The sequence below is a fragment of the Elephas maximus genome, chromosome 16, assembly GCF_024166365.1.
Source record: "Elephas maximus indicus isolate mEleMax1 chromosome 16, mEleMax1 primary haplotype, whole genome shotgun sequence".
Classification (NCBI taxonomy): Eukaryota; Metazoa; Chordata; class Mammalia; order Proboscidea; family Elephantidae; genus Elephas; species Elephas maximus.
The window spans coordinates 16,985,357-17,008,056 of NC_064834.1; the positions used below are offsets into that span (position 1 = coordinate 16,985,357).

At 51.1% G+C, this 22,700-nt stretch overlaps 1 protein-coding gene across 1 annotated transcript; it reads left to right on the forward strand.

Moving 5' to 3' along the window:
- Positions 1-393: 393 nt before the first annotated feature.
- On the forward strand, positions 394-17,393 carry TBATA (thymus, brain and testes associated; the record flags this gene model as incomplete). Its single annotated transcript, XM_049856035.1, has 9 exons — positions 394-461; positions 6,477-6,712; positions 8,726-8,881; positions 9,757-9,836; positions 11,753-11,929; positions 13,862-13,943; positions 14,676-14,820; positions 15,741-15,793; positions 17,189-17,393. Coding segments are annotated over 9 exons (1,083 nt in total), but the record flags the coding sequence as incomplete, so codon positions are not given.
- Positions 17,394-22,700: the final 5,307 nt, after the last annotated feature.

The window sequence follows — 22,700 nt, forward strand, 5'->3', positions numbered from 1 at the left end:
AATCAGTCCCCAGAAACAGGGATCATGTAGGCAGACCCCTACACAGCCTCAGCTGCCTTCGCCCAGGCCTGGTCAGGCTGAAAAAGCAGGGGTCCAGCCTCACCAGTGATCTTTGCCAGTTTTTCTCTCTGCCTGCGTCTCACTGGCAAAACCAACCCCAGTCTCTGGCTCTCTCCCTTGGTCCCCTTCGAAAACTCTGGATGCCACGTAGAGAGGAAGCTTGGAGGGAGACAGAAGCTCCTCCTCAAGCCAGGAGGGGGAGAAAGGAGCTGGGTGAGGGGTGAGGGAGAGGGGTGGTGGGGAGTTGTCAAGGGGTAACCTAGCAACCCCTGAGCTGAGTACAGTCACAAAGCAGGCAGAGCTGCCCACAGAACCCAGGAGCCTTCATGCTGATTTATCCTCTGGCTCCTGCTCAGGCGGCAGGGCTTCTCCCCCACATGCTATAGTGGGCACATTCCTTGGTGAGTCCAGAGACTTCTCCCTGGGAGGAAACGAACACGTAGCCAGGCCACAGGGTCGGGCCCAGAGAGGTGGAGGTGGGGAAGAGGGCGGCTGTGTCTCTGGATTGATGTGAACATTCAGACCTCTGGTGCCTAGCCACACGGGGGCCAGGGGGAGAGATGAAGGGGCAGAGCAGGGGCAGCACAGTGGGGCCTGGCTTGTCCTGCTCCAAGAGTCCCTGTTGATCTCTCTACAGCAGCTGTGAGTCGTGACCCATTAGTGGCTTATAAAGTCAATTTAATGGGTCAAATCTAAAATTGACAAAACCAAAACAGAAAAACTAGGATCACAGTGTCAGTGTGCCTCACATGCAGGGAGGGTGAGTATAGCTTCAGAGCATCCTTGTTGCAGTTTTGTACACACACACAAGCGTGAGCACATGCGTGTGTGAATTGAGTCATGATGTGAAAAGGAATTTCTTACTGTCATCACAGTCAAAAGCGTTTGGAATTTTCTGTTCTAAAGAGTACCTTTCCCTGGAGGTAGGGGAGTTTGGGGCTTCCTGTCCCCAAGCCTGCAGCATCTCTGTACTCTAGAGCCCAGGCCCCATCATCAGGGATGTCCATAAAAAACCAAAAACCAAACCCAGTGCCGTTGAGTCGATTCCGACTCATAGTGACCCTATGTACAACAGAATGAAACACTGCCTGGTCCTGCGCCACCCCCACAATCGTTGCTATGTTTGAGCATATGGTTACAGCCACTGTGTCGATCCATTTTGTTGAGGGTTTTCCTCTTTTTCACTGACCCTCTACCAAGAGTAATGTCCTTCTCTGGGCACTGGTCCCTCCTGATAACATGTCCAAGATACATTGTGAGACAAGTCTCGTCATCCTCGTTTCTAAGGAGCATACTGGCTGTACTTCGTCTAAGACAGATTTGTTCATTCTTCTAGCGGTTTGTGGTATAGTTGGATATACACACACACAAAATTTTTTCAGATCCCTAGATTGAGATTAATCACAATTCTTGGTTTTGACACCTATCATCTCACCCACTTAATTTATTTAATAGTATAATGAGCACAAATAATTGCACCATCAAAACCAAGAAATAGGACATTATCAACAACACATATCCTTATGAGCTCCTGTTATAGGTTGAATTGTGTCCCCCAAAAATGTGTGTCAACTTGGCTAGGCCACGATTCCCAATGCTGTGTGGTTGTCTACCATTTTGTAATCTGATGTGATTATCCTGTTTGTTGTAAATCCTAACCTCTATGATGTTAATGTGGAAACCCTGGTGGCATAGTAGTTAAGAGCTACGACTGCTAACCAAAAAGTCAGCAGTTCGAATCTACTAGGTGCTCCTTGGAAACCCTATGGGGCAGTTCTACTCTGTCCTATAGAGTGACTATGAGTCAGAATCGACTCAATGGCAACTTCTTTTTCTTTTTTTTAAATGATGTTAATGAGGAGGATTAGAGGCAGTTATGTCAATGAGGCAAGACTCAATCTACAGGATTAGGTTGTATCTTGAGCTAATTTGTTTGAAATGTAAAAGAGAGAATCGAGCAGAGAGGAGAAGGACCTCATACCACCAAGACAAAAGCACCAGGAACAGAGCACGTCCTTTGGATCCAGGGTCCCTGCACTGAGAAGCTTCTAGACCGGAAGATTGATACAAGGACCTTCCCCCAGACCCAACAGAGAGAGAAAGTCTTCCTTTAGAGCTGGCGCCCTGAGTTCCGACTTCTAGCCTCCTAACTGTGAGAGAATAAATTTCTGTTTGTTAAAGCCATTCATTTGGTACCAGACAGAATTTGGTACCAGAAATGGGGTGCTACTCTACCAGATACCTACAATATGCAAGGGGTTTTGGAATTGAGTAACAGGTGGAGGCTGAAAGAGTTTCAAGTGCCTAATAGCAAAAAGCCTAGATTGCCTTAAACAGCCTGTTGGTGGTGGAACTATGGATATCAAAGGCAATTCTGGTGAGGGCTCTGAAGGAAGTAAGGAGAGCTGTAACACTGGAGACAGTGTAGATGGTGAGAAGCAGCAGCAGCAGAACAAGGAGGCCAGCGTGAGACAGTGCTGGAGCCAACCCACAGTGCAAGATAGCTGAGCACCTTCAGAGCAAGAGGCCCTGGAGCCAGGAAGCAGAAGCTGAAGAGAGAAAGAGCATAGGAAGCAGAGCTGCCTCCATCTCAGAGGGTAGGGCCTCAATCTCTGGGGTCTCAAAGGGCAGAGCCATAGCCTGCTGGGTCTCCAAAGGTGGGGCCGCAGCCTCCTAGTTTTCAAAAAGTCAGATCTTTATCAACTTGGTTCCAGGGTGTGGGGTTGCCTTCTACCTGTGACAGTGGAATGGGGCCAGATCTACTGTCCAAAGCTCAGGGGGTGGGGCTGCCATGCTCAAGGGGCAGAAGAACTGGGCCTGTCAGGGGTAAGGAGATAGGCTCGCTACTCAGACAGACTAGGAGAATAGGGCTGCCCACATCCAAGGGAGCACAGTTGCCATCCCAGTGGGCCTGGAAGGCTGAGGTGAAGCCCAGGGCTGAGGGGTCTACACCCAGAACCTGGACAGTGTGGCCAACACCCAGAGCCTGGAGGGCAGGGTCTTTGCCTAAGTGGTGTCAGAAAACAGAGAGTGATTTTCAAGCCTTGAGAGCTAATGTAATGTGTTCTACTGGGTATTTGAATTGCTTAGCGCCTATTATCCCCTGTTTCCCTCCAATTTCTCCCATTTGGAAATATCTACCTTGTGCCTGTTCCACCATTGTACTTTAGAAGCAAATAACTTGTATTCTGGATTTCACAAATGAAGAGGAATTTTGCCCCAGGACGGTATTTACACTTGGAGTTGATTTAAGACTTTTGGGATAAGATGATGGGTTAAAGTGTTTTACATATGGCAAGGACATGAATTTTGGGGGACCAAAGGATGGAATGTTACGGATTGAATTATGTCCCCCCAAAACGTGTTCAACTTGGCTAGGTGATGATCCCAGTACTGTGTGGTTGGTTGTTCTCCATTTTGTGATCTGATGTGATTATCCTATATGTTATAAATCCTAACCTCTATGATGGTAATGAGATAGGATTAGAGGCAGTTATGTTAATGAGGCAGGACTCAATCTACAGATTAGGTTGTATTTTGGGGGGGGTTATAATTTTTTTTTTAAGTGAAAGTTTACGAATCAAGTCAGTCTCTCACACAAAAACCCATATACACCTTGCTTTACACACTCCCAATTACTCTCCCCCTGATGAGACAACCCGCTCTCTCCCTCCACTCTCTCTTTTCTTGTCCATTTCTCCAGCTTCTAGCCCCCTCTACCCTCTCATCTCCCCTCCAGGCAGGAGATGCCAACATAGTCTCAAGTGTCCACCTGATCCAAGAAGCTTACTCCTCACCAGCATCCCTCTCCAACCCATTGTCCAGTCTACTCCATGTCTGAAGAGTTGGCTTTGGGAATGGTTCCTGTCCTGGGCCAACAGAAGGTCTGGGGGCCATGACCACTGGGGTCCTTCTAGTCTCAGTCTGACCATTAAGTCTGGTCTTATGAGAATTTGGGATTTGCATCCCACTGCTATTAGGTTGTATCTTGAGTCAATCTCTTTTGCCATATAAAAGAGAGAGTCAAGCAGTGAGGAAAGGGACCTCACACCACCAAGAAAGAAGCACTGGGAACGGAGTGCGTCCTTTGGACCCAAGGTCCCTGTGCTGAGAAGCTCCTAAAAAAAAAAACCAAACCCAACTGCCAGTTGAGTCGATTCCGACTCATAGCGACCCTATAGGACAGAGTAGAACTGCCCCATAGAGTTGCCAAGGAGAGCCTGGCGGATTCTAACTGCCGACCCTTTGGTTAGCAGCTGTAGCACTTAACCACTACGCCACCAGGGTTTCCGAGAAGCTCCTAGACTGGGGGAATAGTGATGACAAGGACCTTCCCCTAGACCCAACAGAGCGAGAAACCCTTCCCCTGGAGATGGCACCCTAAATTTGTACTTCTAGGCTCCTACACTGTGAGAGAATAAATTTCTCTTTGTTAAAGTGATCCAGTTGTGGTACTTCTGTTATGGCAGCACTAGATAACTAAGACAGCTCCTTTCCTACCCCATCTCCCCACTTTTCTCAGAAATAGCCGCTAACTGAACTCTGTATTTAGCATTTCCTCATCTTTTTTTTTTTTTTTTAGTTTTATCACATATTTATGATAATTTTGCTTGCTTTGGAACTTTTTTTTTAAGATCTTGTACTATACAGGGTTCAGGAACTTGCTTTTTCCTTCGCTTAGCATTATATTTGTAAGTTCGATCCATGTATTTGTGTGTCGCTGTGGTTCTTTCATTTCCATGGTGCAAATGTAGCGCAGCTTATTTATTAATTCTCCTACCATTGGCCATTGGGATGGGCACCAGGTTTTTGCTATTTTGAGCAATGTTAGTATGAATATTCTTATAAATAGTCCCTATTGCACATCTGCAGGATTCTCTCTTGGATATATATCCGGGAGAAGAATCGATGGGTGATATGGCATATGCAAATGTTCAATTTTACAAGATACTGCCAATTTTTTCCTCGAAGTGTCTGCTCCATTTACACTTCCATGAGGGTTCCCACTGGCCACATTTTCTTCAACACTGGTATTAAGTGCATTGGTCTTTATTCCATTAGAAATCCTACAATGGCTACAGAGGTCAGGACCCAATTGACTGAACATCCACTGATGAGGTAAGGCCCCAAATGCCTGCCTGGATGACTGAGAAGGCGATAATGCAGGGGTGGGCAACATGGCAAAGGTGAAAGACGAAGTGATCTTGGTGGAACGCAGCAGACTAGGTGTCCAAGAGAAGCAGGCCTCTTTCACCTTCCACTGCCATCAGCCAAGTCCCAGTAGGTTCTCAGGCCCAGATAGCCCGGATCAAGGGCTGTCCCATCTTTGGTAGGGAGGTGGTATGATGCCAGGGGAATAGAAGTCCTGAACACAGGAATCCCAGCGTTTCTCAGGGGGTGATTTCCTCCATTAGTTGCAGGTAGAGGAGGCCAGCTAACTGATTTTCAGAGAAGGTTTGTTTTATTTGTTTAAGCCCCAGGTCCCTTAGAGGTGAATCAAGAACGGAACAGGAAACTCAGGGGCCTGGTCAGCGAAGTTCTCGCGGGGTCCTGGGGCAGCATGCCTTGCTTAGCGTATCCAGAATCCAACCATCTTCCTCCAGAGGGCCTCCCTTCAGCTAGGGCCACCGGGAGAAGGGAGTGCAGACAGCAAGCAGGCAGGTGGTCCCACCAGACCCTGGGTGGGGAGTCCCCATCTTTGCATCCTTGCTGGACTTACCTCTTCCGCTGGGGCAGAGGCTCGGCACCCTCAGGATGGGAAGGGTACAGGGTGGAGGACAGGGAACCTGAGATGGCTTCTCACCAGCGAAGCGAGAGCTTGAAGCTTCCCTGCAGCGTCTCAGCCCTGACAGCTGCCTCCCCAAGAGCTGCATCTCCTGGGAGGGGCTCCCAGAGGAAAAGAACTTGATCAGGTGGTCTGGCCTTGGCTCCAGTTTTGACTTCTGGACACAGAGTCTAGGCAAAGACTGCCCTTGAGGGCAGGGGGGCGGGTGACAGCCCATAGCTGGCTTCTCCTTAGCTGCCAACAGCTTGGCTGGGGGAGAGGCCCTTACTGGGGTCAGCCCCCTGCCACTGGGGTATATATAAGGTGCCTTTGCTCCAATCCCAGGTGTTTGGATGAAGTAGGTGGGTCTGTGGCTTCTCTTTCTGTCTTTAGAGATGGTCTTGGGAGAAAACTGGGGCCCTGGGATATTCCATCTGAGCTCTCTCAAATGAATCCTAGCTCCCTACTAAAGCATCTTAGGACAGGAGGGTCACTGGGACTGGATTGCACCAACTGGGAAGGGATTCTGAGGGAGTTTTGTGTACCATGGGGGTTTAACAAAACCCTGGAAACTATATTTCAGAATGTCTCAGGAACGGACTCTGTAATAAGCTCTGAGCTCCATTCACTTTTCCTTGACTCTCTCCTTCAGTCCAAAGGCTGAGCTGAAGACAGAGAAGAAATCAGGGTCCAGGCCACGGAGCCACGGGGACAGCAGGCCACAGAAGGAGCTGGTGATTCCAGGCATTGTGGATTTCGAGCTGACCCAAGAGGCAGTGAGGGCCCCCAAGGCCCAAACCCCTGGTACCTACCGCTTTGGGCGCCTCAGCCACCACTCCTTCTTCTCCCGGCACCACCCCCACCCCCAGCACGTGACCCACATCCAAGGTAGGGCTGGGGCTGGATCTGGCTGCTGGTGGTGGTGGGGGCTCACTAACTGGTCTGAGAACTGGAAAGGGAGTATTTACCCCAGCCCGTTTTCAATGCCCCAGAGAGGACAGGAGCTTGGTCAGGGTCACAGAGCTGCCAAGTTGCCAAGTCTGACTCAAAGCCAGTGCTCCTTGTTGCCAGTCCAGGCTCCTTCTCAGAGGGGGCTGGAGAGAGGCACAGGCTCCAAGGACAGGGCTCACGCCCCCTGCAGGATTCTCCCCATTTTACAAATCAGAGAAACTGCTGTAAGTCTGCCCCAGAGCTGCGCTCTGTTGTCTAAACCAGGCTATTTCATCCACTTGGCCATTTGTCCATCAGATACTGAGTGTGAACTATGGGTCAGGCGCTTTCTTGGTCCTGGTGATATAACAGTGAACAAAATATAGTTCCTGCCCTCGTGGAGCTGGCAGTGGGAATGAATAGGAAATAGAGAAGGTGTCAGAGTGCCTAAGTGCCAAGGCTGGGGAGGGGAGATTTCTAGTTTTAAAAGGTACTCAGGGAAGGCAGCCCAATAATATGACATTTGAGCAAAGAATGAAAGGAAGAGAGGGCTGAACTATGTGGATATCAAGAGGAAGAATGTCCCAGGCAGAGGGAACAGAAAGTACAAAGGCCCTGAGGCAAATGCCCTGAGGCAGGAGCATACTGGCTCTGGCTGAGGAACATCAAGGACTCAGAGTAAACGAGAGAGGAGAAAGGAGATGGTTATGTGGCCCTTGTAGGCCAATGTAGTCATCATTAAGCCATCTCACTGGGTCAGGTAGAAGCCACTGGAGGATTAAGAGCAAAGACGTGATAGAAGTGACATATTTTAACAAGGTCACCCTGGCCTCTGTCTTGATGGTGGCTCAGACCAGGAAGATACCAGTAGAAGAGTTACTTAGTGGTCCTCTTCAAGAGAAACAGAGAAAGTAAGGCCGAGAGGATTGCCGATTGATTGCAGGCGAGGGGTCAAGGTTTCTGGCCCCAGCAACTGGAAAACCAGAGTTGTATTTACTGCGACAAAGAAGTGGGGGTAGGGGTGGTACAGCACAGGGCGGAGGAATCAGGAACTGTGTCTTGGACATGTGGAATATGAACTATGAGATTCCCTTTAGACAGTTAGGTAGAGGTGAGTATAGGCAGTTAGACCTGGAGTCAGGGGAGAGATGCAAGCGTGCAAGCCATTGGAGTAGAGATGGTGTTTAAGTGGCCTGCTGGATGAGACCATCCTGGAGTTCATGTAGTATAGAAGAGCAGGGCCCGTGGACTGAGCCCTCGGTACCCCCAACACTGAGATGAAGTAGGAGGAACCAGAAGAGTAGGGTGTCCTGGGAGCAGAAGGAAAGTACTTCAGGAAGGAGAGAGTGAGCAACCACATTAAGTCCTAACCATGCTGGTCCTCAAAGCTTAACTATTTCAATCATCATATAGGAATCTCTGGTCCTTAGGCCAGACCGGTCTTCATGAGTAAACCTCACAAGTAAACCTGCCTTGCCACCTCCTGCAGGCAGCCCCGCACTCAGCTTTGCCCAGGGTAACAGAGGGTCTAGCTAGAGCTGGCTCCCTGTGATTTGAGCCTTTGGCCCTCCCATCACCGACTGTGACTTCATGCTCCCACCCCCATGTCCTCATGTTTCAGTGGCCTAGCCCTGCCTGGGTACTCACACCAGCAGTTCTTTGCCCTGCCACAGAAAGCCAGAGGGATCCCTGGACTAGGGTCCCAGGAAGCCTGGGTTCTTATCTCACCTCTGCCTGACTGGCTGCATGACCCTGATGTGTCCCTTCCTCTGTCCATGCTAAGTGTCCCCACGGGTAGGATAAGCGCCTGATCTAAGTGGTTAGAGTTGGGAGCTTCTTCTAGCTCTAATGATCTGTGGTTACTGAACGAAGTGGGGCCAGTGCTCTCCCTGCCCACTGGCCTCCTCCCTGCCATCCAGAGCTCCTGGGATCCACCCAGGTCCCCTTCCTACAGCCTCTAACCCTTCACAGATCTCACCGGGAAGCCCGTCTGTGTTGTCCGGGACGAGTTCTCTCTGGCCCCATTGCCTCCGGCCCTGATCTTACCCCGCTGTCTGATGGGGATGCCCACCATCTCTGTCCCCATTGGAGACCCACAGTCCAATCGGGACCCTTGGCTTTCTTCTGGTGGGTACTTGGGCCACACACCCTCCCTCCCTTGGAACTCACACTGCTCACGAGGGCTGCCCCACCTGGGCAAGTGTCTGGGGAGGAGAGGGCCCCCACTCTGTTCCTCATCTCCTTGGGCAGATACATCTCTGCATTACTCCCCACTCCCCAGGTCCTAGCCTTCAGAAATGCACCCCTGCTTGCATTCCAGGCATTTGAAGAGTAGTAAGCAGATTTGGGCAACAGTCATGTGACATACAGCTATAGACAGGAAGGCTATTGGAAATATTAGTAACCCCTATGCTCAGGCCAAACAGAACAATCGGGCACAGTGCTGAAGCAACTTTCTGGAGGCTTCAGCTGTGCCAGGCCTCGCCCTTTCAGAGAGAGGGGTGTGGGAAAGTCAAGTTGAGGTGGGGCGATTCTGGGGCGGAGCCGGCACAGCCAGTGCAGGGCAGAGAGATTCAGATGACATGAGGCTGCGGTTCTTTGCCAACCTACTGGGGAACAAGTGCAATATTTTAATAACAGGCACAGCTATAGCTGCTGAGTCTCAGTCCTGGCTACAGGTACCCAAAGAAGCAAAACCACACACATCTAGGCACACCTAGCCAAATGTTCCCCAGTGTCTCCCAGTAACACCACAGGCTAAGACCTCAACATCAGCCCCTTCTGGAGCAACTGCACACAAACACACATCTTCTAATCCCTAATCCTCCTTCCTGAAGGGCACGCCTGCCCATTTCCCTTTAAGGTGCGGGGCAGGGAGGCTGGGAAGGAGGAGCCCCCTCTACTTACCACTCTCATATCCCTCTCACCACCTGGTGCCACCAGGAGGGGAGGCAGGAGGGGTCCCAGATACCAGCTGGCAGGATCCTGTGTCTTCCTCCCAGAGACCTGGAAGAGGGAGTTAAAGGACCTGGCTTCCCGGGTGGCCATCTTCACCAAGGAGAATGAGATGAAGAACAAAGAGGTGAGTGCTGAACTAAGTCGCTTGTCTGGGACGAGGTGAAATGGATCCATCCCTTTGTAATACAATAATCCCTCCAGAGTAGGTTCAACCCAGCCGATTGAGGCTCTGCCCTTGGTACTGGGCAGGAGTGCCCATGAACACAAATGTAAGGGAGGAAAGTCACAGTGGGAGTTCCAAGGAGAGAGAGAACGTGTCCAGGTGATGGAACCCAAGAAGGATTCATAGAAGAGCTGGCACTGGGGGGCCCTCAAATATAAGGGGGATGTTTAAAAGTGAATTGAGGAGCATTCTGGGCAGAGGCAACTGGCACAAAATCACAGAAGTTGGCAAATGCAGGGTGTCTTTAGAGACAGGGATGGGGAAAGAGAAGTGTAGGTTATAAGTCGGCAGCAATGGGGGATAACATAGCAAAAGAGCAGGGCTTTGAAAGTGAGGAGGAGATGCCTGTACTCAAATTCTGAGCTTAGTTGAGTCTCTAATCTCATAAGGAGTAGAGAGTCATTGCAGGTTTTCAAACAGGGTGGGGGTGACCTCCTGAGGGCTATGTGGTGATTAAACAGTAAAGATAGTTGGAAGGCAGCTTGAAGGTGGCTGGATGCCATCTGCAGACAGGCCTGGCCCTTTGGGTCTGGTCCCACCCCTTGTCTTGGGCAGTCAGAATGGCCAATTGGAGGCCTGGCTTCCCGTCCCTGCCCTGCGGCTGACTCACCGAAGGCTCACGGCCAATCAGCTAAGCTGTCCTGGTTTCAGTTTTCTTATCTTTAAAATGTGGATATGGATATTACCAGTCTTAAGTGAAATTGCAGGGCAGGAGCCCCCAACCTTGTGCCCAGAAGCCTGACTAGGGGAGGGTTTCCCAGGGCAAAGCAAAGATGCCAAGCTGGGGAGTGGAAAGGACCTGGACGCAGCTGAGCTAGAAATTAAGGTAGGCAGGGGGCTTTAGCACAGGGTACTATTTCTAAATCTCTAATGGAGGGGGTGGGGGGATCAGCAGGGAGGATCTGCCCTGGAGGAAGCAGGACCACCAGGGGGCGCCAGCTTTCAAACTTCTGATGCTGACTTCCAGGAGGAAGAGCTTTTGTTTAAGCCTTAGAGGGGAGTCCTGGTGGCACAGTGGTTAAGAGCTTGGCTGCCAATCAAAAGGCTGGCAATTTGAATGAACCTGCCTCTCCTTGGAAACCCTACGGGGCAGTTCTACTCTGTCCTATAGGGTCGATCAGAATCCACTGGATGGCAACGGGTTTGGGTTTTTATAACAGAAGGGGAGCCCTGGTAATGCAGGGGTTAAGCACTTGGCTGCCAACTGCAAAGTCAGTGATTCAAACTCACCAGCTGCTCCACGGGAGAAAGATGTGGCAGTCAGTTTCTGTAAACATTACAGCCTTGGAAACCCTGTGGGGCAGTTCTGCTATGTCCTATAGACTCACTATGGGTCGAAATCAGCTCCCCAGCAATGGGTCTTTATAACGGAAGGTGGGACAAATGTTTAATGCACTTGGCTGCCAGCTAAGAGGTTGGAGGTGCTGGTCCATCCAGAGCGTCTTGGAAGGAAGGCCTGGTGGTCTATTTCCCGAGTATCAGCCACTGAAAACTCTGTGGAGCACAGTTGTACTCTGACACACATGGAGTTACCACGAGTTGAAATCGACTTGGTGGCGATTGGTTATAACAGAAGGACTCTGCACTGGGAGAGGGTCAGGGATGCTGAAGGGGGGCATCTGGGATGAGGTGGAATGCCCTGGATGATACCTCAGGTCCCTGGCAATGCTGTGGTGCTGTGTCCAGGAGGGAGGGAGGGTGACACTGTGGAGGGAGAGCCAGCAGGACACCTGGAGATGCGACCTGGACTCCTCATTTCTTCCCTGCTTTCTCCCTCCCCATCTTGATACCCGGAGTCTCTGCCACTTTTCTTCCAGCAAAAGGAGGAGCTGCAGCGAGAGCAGGGAGCAAAGTACTCAGCTGAGACTGGGAGGCTCATCCCAGCTTCCACCCGTGCCATCGGCCGCCGCAACTCCCGCCAGGGTCAGCACAGCCACCCTTCAGGCCGAGATGGAGGCGTCCAGACATTTGTCCTGCAGGACCAGGAGCTGCTGGTGAGATGCAGGGAAGGCTGGAGACTGCAGGCCCTTGGGAGACTAGGGTGGTTCCTGCTCCCAGCTCTCCCACCTAGGATGCCTACAAACTACTTGAAGGTGTGGCTACTCCCGGGAGACTGTCACCTTAGATTTCTTAAGACTCAGAAACCTCAGACTTGGGCGTCAGGAGCCTGGGCTCCAGTCCCCTGCTGTCTCCAGGTTTCTGCATAGCCCCTTCTCTTTCTGTGGAAGTCCTTTCCCCTCTCTGGGACTCCGCTTCCTCATCTGTGCAAGCTGGGATGCGTAAACACATTATCATCGAAGGTCTGCTCCAGCTGTGGCATTTGATGGGTTCGTGAAGGGAGCTATAAAGGTGGAATGAGAGGCGTTGGGATTGAAGGTCCTGCCTAGTGTGTTCTCATGACGGTATGCTGTACCCTATAGCACTGCAAGGCTGGTCCCAGCCTTGTCTCCCCACATTCTAAGGAGTCTGGCCTATGCTTAAGCAGAACACAAAGCCTACCTGCTCCGTGTTCAAGTTCCCCCATCAAGGCCTGAAATGAATCCATTGCTCATTCTCACGAGTTAAGGCATCAAACGTCCCTGTTCAAATGCACACATGGTCTCCAGACACTGAGCCAAGCATCTCAACACTTTCTTTTTGTCCAGTGCTTCCAGGCATGTGGTCTCTTTGGAGACTGAAAACTGGCCAGTGAAGTAGAGAGAGCAGACAGGGCCTGGGATCCCCATGCCACAGGTGGGGAGACTGAGGCCCTGCCAGGTGACATTGCTTGGCCCAGGTCCCCAGAGAGAGAGAGCAGCATAGCTGGGACTAGAATACAGTACTTTCTCCACCATAGGGCCGCCTCACCTTGCCTGGAATTAGGTTCTCGGGTTCCGTGGGGAGGGGGCACAGGGCAGGTAAGTTGGATGCGGAGAACAGGGAAGGGCCCAAGGGTAGCTCAGGGTGGGTAACCACAGTGGGTGGGTACCTGGGGCTGAGGGTGGGCACCCAAGCAGGCACAGGCCTGGAGATAGGCCTTGGACATTTACCAGTCTGCCAAGGACAAGGCAGACCTGCTGGGGACAGACAGGCCCCTCTGGGTCCTGAGAAGACTAGCTGCCAAGCACTGAGGGAACCCCACTCTCCTAGGACTCCACGGGTTCCACCTCCCACCGAGAACCCCAACTTCAGCCAGCCATAGCCACTGCCGCCACCAGCAACCTGGCCTAGGGATCCCCCATAGCCCATCCAAGACAGAGCCGGATCTTTTCTCAATGATCCTTGACTGGCAAACATGGGAGAAAATGGGCCTTGAAGTGGCAAAGTTGCCAAAGGCTAAGAAGGAGGCTGGGAGCCAAGTGTACACGCTGATCGGCAGGAAGGCGCCCCAAACCAAGTCATGTACAGAGCGAGACAGCCCTGACCTTCAGGCCACCCACTGGGACCACCTCAACTCTTTGCCAACACTTCCAGACTTGGGGAGCTTCAGGGTGGGGAGATCTGTGGGGTTCTCAAAATCCCCAAGCCAAGGACTGGGGCATTTTGGACTCGGTGCGTCTCTGAGGGGCTGCCTGGCCAACTCTGACTTTGCCTTCCCAGTGAGGGGCCCCAGGGAGACTCCTGAAGGGGTGAGGGGTCCACATATCTGGTTTCTGAGGCCTAGTCCTGCCACAAGCTCCCTGCTACATGTCCTCCAATCTTCACCTGTCCTGTGGGAGACCAAGAATTCTTCTCCAGGGCTGTTGGAAGGGACAGCCCTCTGTGACACGCCAGGTCCCTTGCAGAGGGGAAGCAGGGACCATTGTGGGGAGCAGTTTAACCAAGCATGTGGCTCTGGGAGCCCGATGTGGAGGAGTAGCCCTCACGCCCTCTGAAGCCTGGTTCACCTGGGCTCCTGGCCACACCTGCTAACCAGCCCACTGACCACACCCTCCGCCTGCCCGCAGATCCTGGAGCTCCTCTCCCAGATCCTGCAAACAGACTCACTAAGCGCCATCCAGTTCTGGCTCCTCTCTGCTCCCCCAAAGGGTAAGGGGGGCAGCTGCTGAAGTCCCGTCCTTCCTCTGGTTCCACAGGACTCTGATGTCACTTGGCTTCCATGACAGGGAGTCTGGGCCTCTTCTTATTTGGAGCCCCAAACTAACGCTTTCTAGCTGCCAACGGCACTGTCTCTCCTCCCCCGTTCCTCAGCAGGGTTCCCATGACCTCTGTCTTTGAGGGGACCCCTTCATGCTGAGCCCACCTAGGCAGCTGGGAGGGAGAAACCTAAGGGCCAGACTTTGCCCTACACAGCCTCTCACATCACCACTGTGGGACACACTGATACAAATACACGTACCTAAGAACTCACACATATGCTCATGGACACCAGAATCCACATCCAGTGTGCAGGGGACGGTGGGGGCGGGGGGGTAGTAAGTGGAAGGGGAGGGGTGAGGAAAGTGAGAGCTTATTGGAGAAAGCTTCCTGGAAAGCAAAGGAAGAGGCCTGATGGCTTCCCAGAGAGGGCCAGGTGGTGGCCAGGAAGCCCAGAGGGGCACAGGAACAAGGCACACACATGACTGTGCACTCAAAGAGGGGAGTGGTGGGGGGCTGGGGCTCTGCCCCCATGAGGACCTCAGAGCAAAAGGTGAGAGGGTTAGAGAAAGCTGCGCTGGAACAGGGTCGGGCAGAAGTACTGAAGGCCCTGCCCCATTCAGGGGCAGGAAGGGCACCCTCGGGGTCCTGCCCTGAGAAACTTGCCTGGGGCTGTGCTTACAGAAAAGGACCTGGCGCTGGGGCTCCTGCAGACAGCAGTGGCTCAGCTTCTCCCCCAGCCCCTAGTCTCCATTCCAACAGAAAAACTCCTGAACCAACTTCAAGAAGCTCAAGATACACCCCAAGAGAAGCAACAGCAATACTACAGGTGAGCTTCACCCCCCTCACCTGCCCTCTGTTCCCAGAGGCCCTCCCAGGTGAGGCGATGGGCCCAGAGAAGGGAGCCTGGTGGTGGCTCCAATCCTACCACGGAGCTGGAAGACCTGCTGGGCCAGAGCAGACTCAGAGCTGCTGGCTGCGAGGGAGGCCCGAGGGAGTCACCAATGTCTGCGGCAGCAGCGCAGGGCTGGATAAGATGTGTCTAGCCCCCCAAAAACCTCGGTGTGGGGAGACACAGGTAGACAAGTAATGCTAACACAAGGCAGGCAGAAGTTCCTTTCTGTGGGTGTTAGATGCTCAGGTGAGAACGATTACAAATTGGGGGAAGGGAGGTGAGGGAAGGCCTCACAAAGCAGAGGAGTATGTAACTCACAATATGGAGTTCCCACTCTGCTTGCCTGGCCGCTGGGCATTTTACATCTTTCTAGTCCACACAGTGGCCCACTGAGACAGTACTGCATCCATTTTACATGAGAAAATGACCTGCCCAAGTTCACCCAACTGGTCAGCAAAAGATTTGGGATTCAGACTCAGGCCTGTCTGACTCTAAAGCTATTGTTCCCAAGCCTAGCAGGGCTCAGGGTCACCCTGGGAGCATGTCAAAATGCAGACTCCTAGACCTTCTAACACAGCAGACTGGGCCTCGCTTTACAGCTCCAGGGATCTGCCAGGCCTTGGTTCTCTGTGGTTGAGGGAGGCAATGGAGTCACAGTTGTCTGAGTCTACCTTGGAGTGGGACAGGAAGTCCACCTGGTGACAGCCATGGGAAGGTGCTTTGGGGGTCCCGAGGAGGGGCCACTCTTGCCTCTCCCTGGAGTGGACAATTGACTGCACCCCATTCCTCACCTTGCACTCTGCCGAGTGCATTCCGGCCTCAACCCCCCAGCCTCTCCTATCATTTGCTTGTAGTCAATCCCTGAAGAAGACGAAGAGCCCACCTGTACCAAAGAGCGAAAAGCCAGGTACGATTCCCCGCAGTGGGTCATCTGGGGGCTCCCTGCTAGATTCCTCAGGTAGTCAAAGCACCTTGGAGATGGGTCCCTGCCCAAGGAAGCTGCTCATTTTGTCCATTCATTCATTTGTTCGACCATTCAACAAATACTTGTTTAGCACCTACTATGTGCTGGGTTATGTGCTGGGCTTGGAAACCCTAGTGGCGAGGTGGTTAAGTGCTACAGCTGCTAACCAAAACGTGGCCAGTTTGAGTCCACCAGGTGCTCCTTGGAAAGTCCATGCTGGGCTCTGCGAATGACAGGGGAAGCATTCAGACAACTTCTTGTCTCCTGGAGCTTACTTCTATTGAGGAGGGGGGCAGACAACACACGAGAAAACCATCTGAAGGGAACAGGAGCTAGAAGGAAAATAAAGCAGGGTGATGTGATGGATGGTAAGAGGGAGGGGGTTGGGGAGTGAGCTCCTGGAGCTGAAGGCTGGAAAAGATCCAGTCACCTAGGTTTGGGGGCCCTGCAAGCAGAGGCCACGCAAGCCTGGAGTGTTTGGGGAAGAGCAAGTGTGCCAGGGAGCCAGGCCTTGTGCCAGGGAGCCAGGCCTTGTGCCAGGAAAGTGGTAAGAACTGAGCTGGGCAGCAGGGGTGGTTCACACGGGCCTGGTGGCTCTCTCAGTGGGGTGCCCTGAGCCACGGGAACATTTTAAAACAATCTCTCTGGCTGCAATGTAGAGAATGCACCATGGGGGTGGGAAGCAGGGAGGAGGCTGAGCAGTAGCCCGGGAGGGTGGGGGGGGCGGTACTGGAAGGGAGAGTTGCTGTTAGCTGCCTTTGAGCAGATTCTGGCTCCTGGCAACCCCATGTGTGCAGAGTAGAACTGCTCTATAGGGTTTTCAAGGCTGAAATTTTCCAGAAGCAGATCACCAGGCCTGTCTCCCAGGCATCCCTGGGTGGGTTCGAACACCAATCTTTTGGCTAGTAGTTGAGTGCTTAGCTCTTTCCGCCACCCAGGGATTAGCCAGAGGAGGTAGTAAAGGGATATCCGAGATGTGCCCCATCCCCTCCCACCCAGCTAGAGTGTGAGGACCCTGTGGGCAGCCTGAGATCCCACATGCTGTCAGTGTCTGGCAGAGAGTAGGAACTTAACTGATATGGTATCTATTACCTGCCTTTTGAGAGAGGGTGGTGGTGAGGCTCAGAGAAGGGAAGCAGCTCGTCCCGGGTCACCAGCAGAACCGAGAGCAGAAGCTGAGCTTAAGCCAGGTGTCTTCCCCTGCCCCCAACCTGCTCTCACATGTCGGCAGTGGCCTTGCAGGGAGGAAGGGTCTGCTGGGCCCCCAGGGCAGCTCCCGCCAGGGCCTGGCTCCTCCTTGTTGTCCTCTCCTGTCTGCTGCCTCTCCCTTTCCCGCAGAGTACATTGGAACTGCGCAAGTTCTCCGGATGCACTCAAGCCAAGACTCAGAAGACAAAGCATCGGAGCCGAAGGCAGAGAGCTGAGCGGTCCCTGGTTGCAAAAGCTGCCCCCAAAGTCAGGAGTACCTTTGCCCCTACCACCTGAAGAGCAGTACCTGCTTTCCTACTGCATAAAAAAAATATAAAAGAGTCCATTAAATAAAATACCACCCTCCCTTAAAGAGGACTGTACCGCTCTCCCATCAGTAGATGGCGTGTGTTTGTTCCAAGAGAGGGGTTGGGCTGCACTGAGCCAGCCCCACTCCCCTGGAGAAAGCCCCAGTGCTACTGCTAGCATAGGGCTTACCTGGTTCTCTTATGTTCTAGAAAACCCAAGCATAGAGGGTTGTTGAGGAAGCCTGTGAAAGGGGCTATGCCCCTCCTGGAGCGAAGACACGGGATTCTGAGTAGAGGTCAGGGAACCCACAGGCAGTCTCATTACTCATTATTGGGCTTCTGCCATGTGCCAAAGGAGCCCTGGCAGCACAGGGGTTAAAGTGCTCAGCTGCTAAGCAAAATGTCGGCAGTTCAAACCCACCAGCCTTCAAAACCCTATGGGATAGTCTGTCCTATAGGGTTGCTATGAGTCGGAATCAACTCAATGGCAGTGGTTTGCTTTGGTTTGCTTTTTTTTTACAGTGTGCCAGCACGGATGCAGAGACTTATGTAATAACTAGTAATGAGCTCTACGTGAATTGTTCTACACACTTTATATGCAGTAATATATTTGATTCTCCCGAAAACCCTACGGGTGGAGTATTTATATCATCACCCCCATTTTACAGATGAATAACTGAGCCCAGAATGGTGAAATAACTTGTCCAAAGTCACACAGTTAAGAAGTTGCAGAGCCAAGATCCAAACCCAAGCTATCTGGCTCCAGTGTCCCTGCTTCTAACCACTGCAGTCTGCTGCCTTACGTACTGTTAGCTGCCATCGAGTCGATTCCAACCCATGGCAACCGCATATGTACAGAATAGGACTGCCCCATTTTTTTTTTATATAGTGTTTTCAGGGTCCTTTATAGTGTTTTCAGGGCTGTGACCTTTCAGAAGCAGATAGCCAAGCCTTTCTTCCGAGGCATCTCTGGATGGGTTCGAACTGCCGACCTTCCAGCTAGTAGTCAAATGCTTAACCGTTTCAGCCACCCAGGGACTCCTTACAAAAAGCAACCATCACCAAAAGCTGTGGTTACATTCCCGAAAAGGTAAGAGGTTAGCAAAATGATGGTTGGCAAGATTAAGGAGGCAACGGGCATTATAAATGTGATCGGGCTTTCAGCTGGAGTGCCTCTGTAACATCTAGAGAAGATGAGCTGACCCTCTGGGAAGCCCAGTGTCTTTCATGAGAGTTCTGTAAATTCCCTGGAAAGGGGAGGAGGGCAGTAAGTGTTGAGGATTTAGGATTTTGTGCTCACCTGTGTCTCTGACTCAGTTCGGCCCACGGATTATGGCTCCATTTTACCCTTGCTGGCCCTGGTCCACATCACATCATTTCCGATGGATTCAGTCCCTCTGGATTTTGGCAAAGATCCCATTCACACAAAACTTTGCATGCAGCAGGCTTCAGTCAGGATCAGGGGATGGATGGGGACTTGCCACGAATCTACAAACAGCTTCACATTGAATATTAGATCACCTGGTTTTTCAAAGTCTGGTGGGGGTGTTTCCCTGGCTGTAACACCCTACTTAACAACTGTGCCCCTTGCCATCTTGCCGCCTGTCTCTTCTGTCCTCATCCCTGGCACCAGCTTGCCAGTAGAAAACGAACATTAATTTCTTTTATCGACACAGCCATTCAGCTTCTACCAGCCTCTATTCCCAGACTTTCCAGCCCCGCTTTCACCTGTTCAACCTCGCCAAGGGGCTGAGAAGGTCTGTTCATAGAACAGGATCCATGCTCCTTGGCCGTTGTGGTGGTAAATAGCATTTTCCTCTAACGTTACAATGATTTTTAAAAAATATTCTAGAAACGTCTGCTTCCAAAACAAACCGAATATGTTGGCATAAAAGCCCTGGCCCTGTAGGTAAACCTCCTAAATCACCTTTAAATTTTCAGGAAACATGGCTGCGAGATTAATACTCATCACTGCAGATTCTCGTCGTTTTCCTATTCCACAGAGTGTACCTCTCTTCAAAGTTCCTTAGGCCGTCCACCCTTCAGGTTTAATTATTTTGCTTTCTCTGTCTCATGCTTGCTTTTGCAACCCCTTGCAAAATGCTTGTGTGACTGACTGGCCTTTTCACAGATTGTCATTGTGCTTAAAGACAGGACTTTCTGGCCCTGGTTTCTTATCCACAGATTTGAGGGTAGGTTGTGAAGGGACCTCTCTCAGCAGCCTCACAACCTACGGGGAGCAGGAAAGGTAAGGGGACTGAACTGAACCATGTATACATAAAAAGATGGTGGAAATGAATGTTGTGGTAAGCAAAGGTGAAACTGCTTTAATGCAAAAAATGGTTGGTCCAGCTGGGGTTGTAAGGGGTGACCATGACCTCATTCAACACTCGAGGCAACCCATAAGGTGGACCTAATTATCTACCATTTACAGGTGGAAAATCCAAGACTTAGAGCAAAAGTAACTTGCCAAAGATCACAAAGCCAATAAATAGGATTCAAACCCAGGGCTGCCTTCATTCTGCCATGCTGCCATGGTGCAAGCCACACTCCAAGCCCTACATGTCCCTAGAACAGGAGAAACTGACTCATTTCTCATTTCCAGCTGTTTCATCCCTCTTCCTCCTGGTTCCTCTTCTCCTACCTGTGCGATGTGGAGTAAGACAGGGTCTGCTCTGATTCCCCGGCCCCCTTTATAGTCTCCCAAACAAGCCTGCATCGTCTTTCCATGTGTTCAGGGATTCACTGCTAAACCACAGAAACACACCCAGGAGCTGCTGTGTGCCCTCAGACAGGCAGGAAGCTGAAGGGTACAGACAAGTCACAAAGCAACAGAGTCGTCGATGGCCTTCGTGGAAGTGTGAGTGCTCTCAGGCTTGCCTTCCTCATCACCTGTACCTGAGCCCTGGAGTCTACTTTTTTTCTGGTACCACCTGTGCCCTCAGACCCTGCCCAGGTTAGAGTCCAGGCCTGCTTATTAGGCTGTGGCCTGGAAGGTCTGCTGGACTGCACTGCAATCTCCAGCAGGGTCTCTATCCCCTGTTTAGCAGTGTTCCCTGTCCACAGTGGCTTGGACCCACTTGGGCACCAAGATGACCTTTCCTGGGTGTCAGGACATCATGGCCACTCCCAGCCCCTCCTAAGCTTTCTCTGGCTCCAAGCCCTGGAAGTTCTCCTATCCCCTCCCTTTTTGTCTCTGCTTAAAGTATGTTCCCGGGTGCTCGGGAAGACAGATTTTTCTCTCCAGTCTTCTTCCCATCGACTCTAAGTCCTTCCTGGAATCCAGTCTCCTTAGCTACTGTGGTAGCCATTATTCGGGACTGCCCAGGATGTCCTCCCCTTTCCTCCAAAGTGGACATGTAACCTAGCTCTACCCTACCAGAGCACCCCATCCCTTGGACCCAGTGATGCGTTCAGGGGTAGGATAAGCATGTCACCCAAGCTGGGCCAATCACAGTCTGGACTTTGGGGTAGAAAGAGAGATGATGGAGTTTGAAAGGATGACATCGCTTCTTGACGCTGGGGTCACAGCAGTAAAAGAAGTGAATTTGGAGCCACCATCGGTCATCATCATTCCATGGGGTCAAAGCCTTGGATTTAGCCATACCTGATGCTCCAGGTTCTCCCCCATTCTTCTCCACTATGTGAGGCAATAAAATTCCTTCTTAATCACGTGGTTGATTTTGTGTGTGTGTGTCATATATGATCAAAAGAATCCTGAACAATCTAAGTGATGTCCCCAGAATTATAATCCAGGCCCGTTAGACTCCAGAGCCCTGACTCTCAGTCACTGACAAGAGCTCTTGGTTGCCAAACACGAGCCGTTCTCATACCCCCACCGTGAATTTGGTACAGCTGTTTACCATCTGTTCTATTCCTTAATGTTTCTTTAAATTTACCTCCTTTTTTTAACTTAAATACAGTTTTGACCTAAGCAGTATCCATGGCATCGTAGTTTTGATGTGCTATTTATAAAACTTTCTCATACACAGAAAATTAAATAAAAAAACAAACAAATCCAGTGCTGTTGAGTGAATTCTGACTCATAGTGACCCTACAGGACAGAGTAGAACTGCCCCATAGAGCTTCCAAGGAGCGCCTGGCAGATAAAGAAGTATTAAAATTTAAACTGGTCATCCTTGTGACGGGCAAGTTCACCTATTGCACCACCAGCATACACTTACCACGCCTTGGGAGACATTTGATTAGAATAGATTGCAATTTGAAGATGACACACCCATTCCTGGGACTCCTGGCTTAAGGGCACATGTGGGAGTCAGCTTCTCCCTGCTCAGACTGCTGGCTCAGCAATAGGCCTTCCCTGCCCCACTTAGGTGAGAATAGGCTGGAGATCCCTGTTCAGCAAAGGCAGGGAAGGTTGTGCCCTCACTGCTAGGGCCGTAGGACCCCACTGCTGAGCCATCTCTCAGAAGTCCTCTAGCATCCTTCCCAGCCCAAGGGAAATCCCCTTGATAGCACCCTGACATGGTATTCGGTTTCTGCTGGGGTAACTACAGCAACAGAGATCTTGTGACCTTTCCCAGCTGCTCAAATCTTAGCTCTGTCCCTGGAACCACAGAAGTCAAATCTTTTCCATCTTCCTCTGACTATTTAAGTTTTACTCTTGTCAGTCCTCTTTTATTAAGTCTCAATCAGACACACACACACACACAAAAACCTGTTGCCATCGATTCTGACTCATGGAGACCGCATATATTACTGATTACAACTGCTCAATAAGACTTTCTTGGTCCCTTTACGAAAAGAGATCAGCAGGGCTTTTCTTCTGGGGTGCCGCTGGGTGGGTTCAAACCACCAACCTTTAGGGTAGTAGAGTGCAGACCATTTGTACCATCCAAAAAAAAAAAAAACCAAACCCGTTGCCGTTGAGTCAATTCTGACTCATAGCGACCCTATAGGACAAAGTAGAACTGCCCTATAGAGTTTCCAAGGAGCAGCTTGGAACTGCAGACCTTTCGGTTAGCAGCCATAGCTCACCATAGTTCTTAACCACTGGGCCAATAAGACTTCTTGCATTTTCAATTAGAACACACCTCCTTGCAAATATTTCTACCATCTCATTTTTTATTTTTCTTGTCTGATTGCATTAGCTAGTATTTCCAGAGAATAAGGTTAAAGAATAATAATGATAGCTCTTCCGACAGGGATTGGACTAGACTAAAGATAGATAATGATACTGGTGAGGAGTGAGCTTCTTGGCTCAAGTAGAGAAATGAGACTGTATGGGCAACTCCTCTCTGGAGGCAAGATGGGAAGGAAGAGAGGGACAGGAGCTGGTTGAATGGACATGGGTAATGCAGGGTGGAGAGGAGGAGTGTGCTGTCTCATTGGCA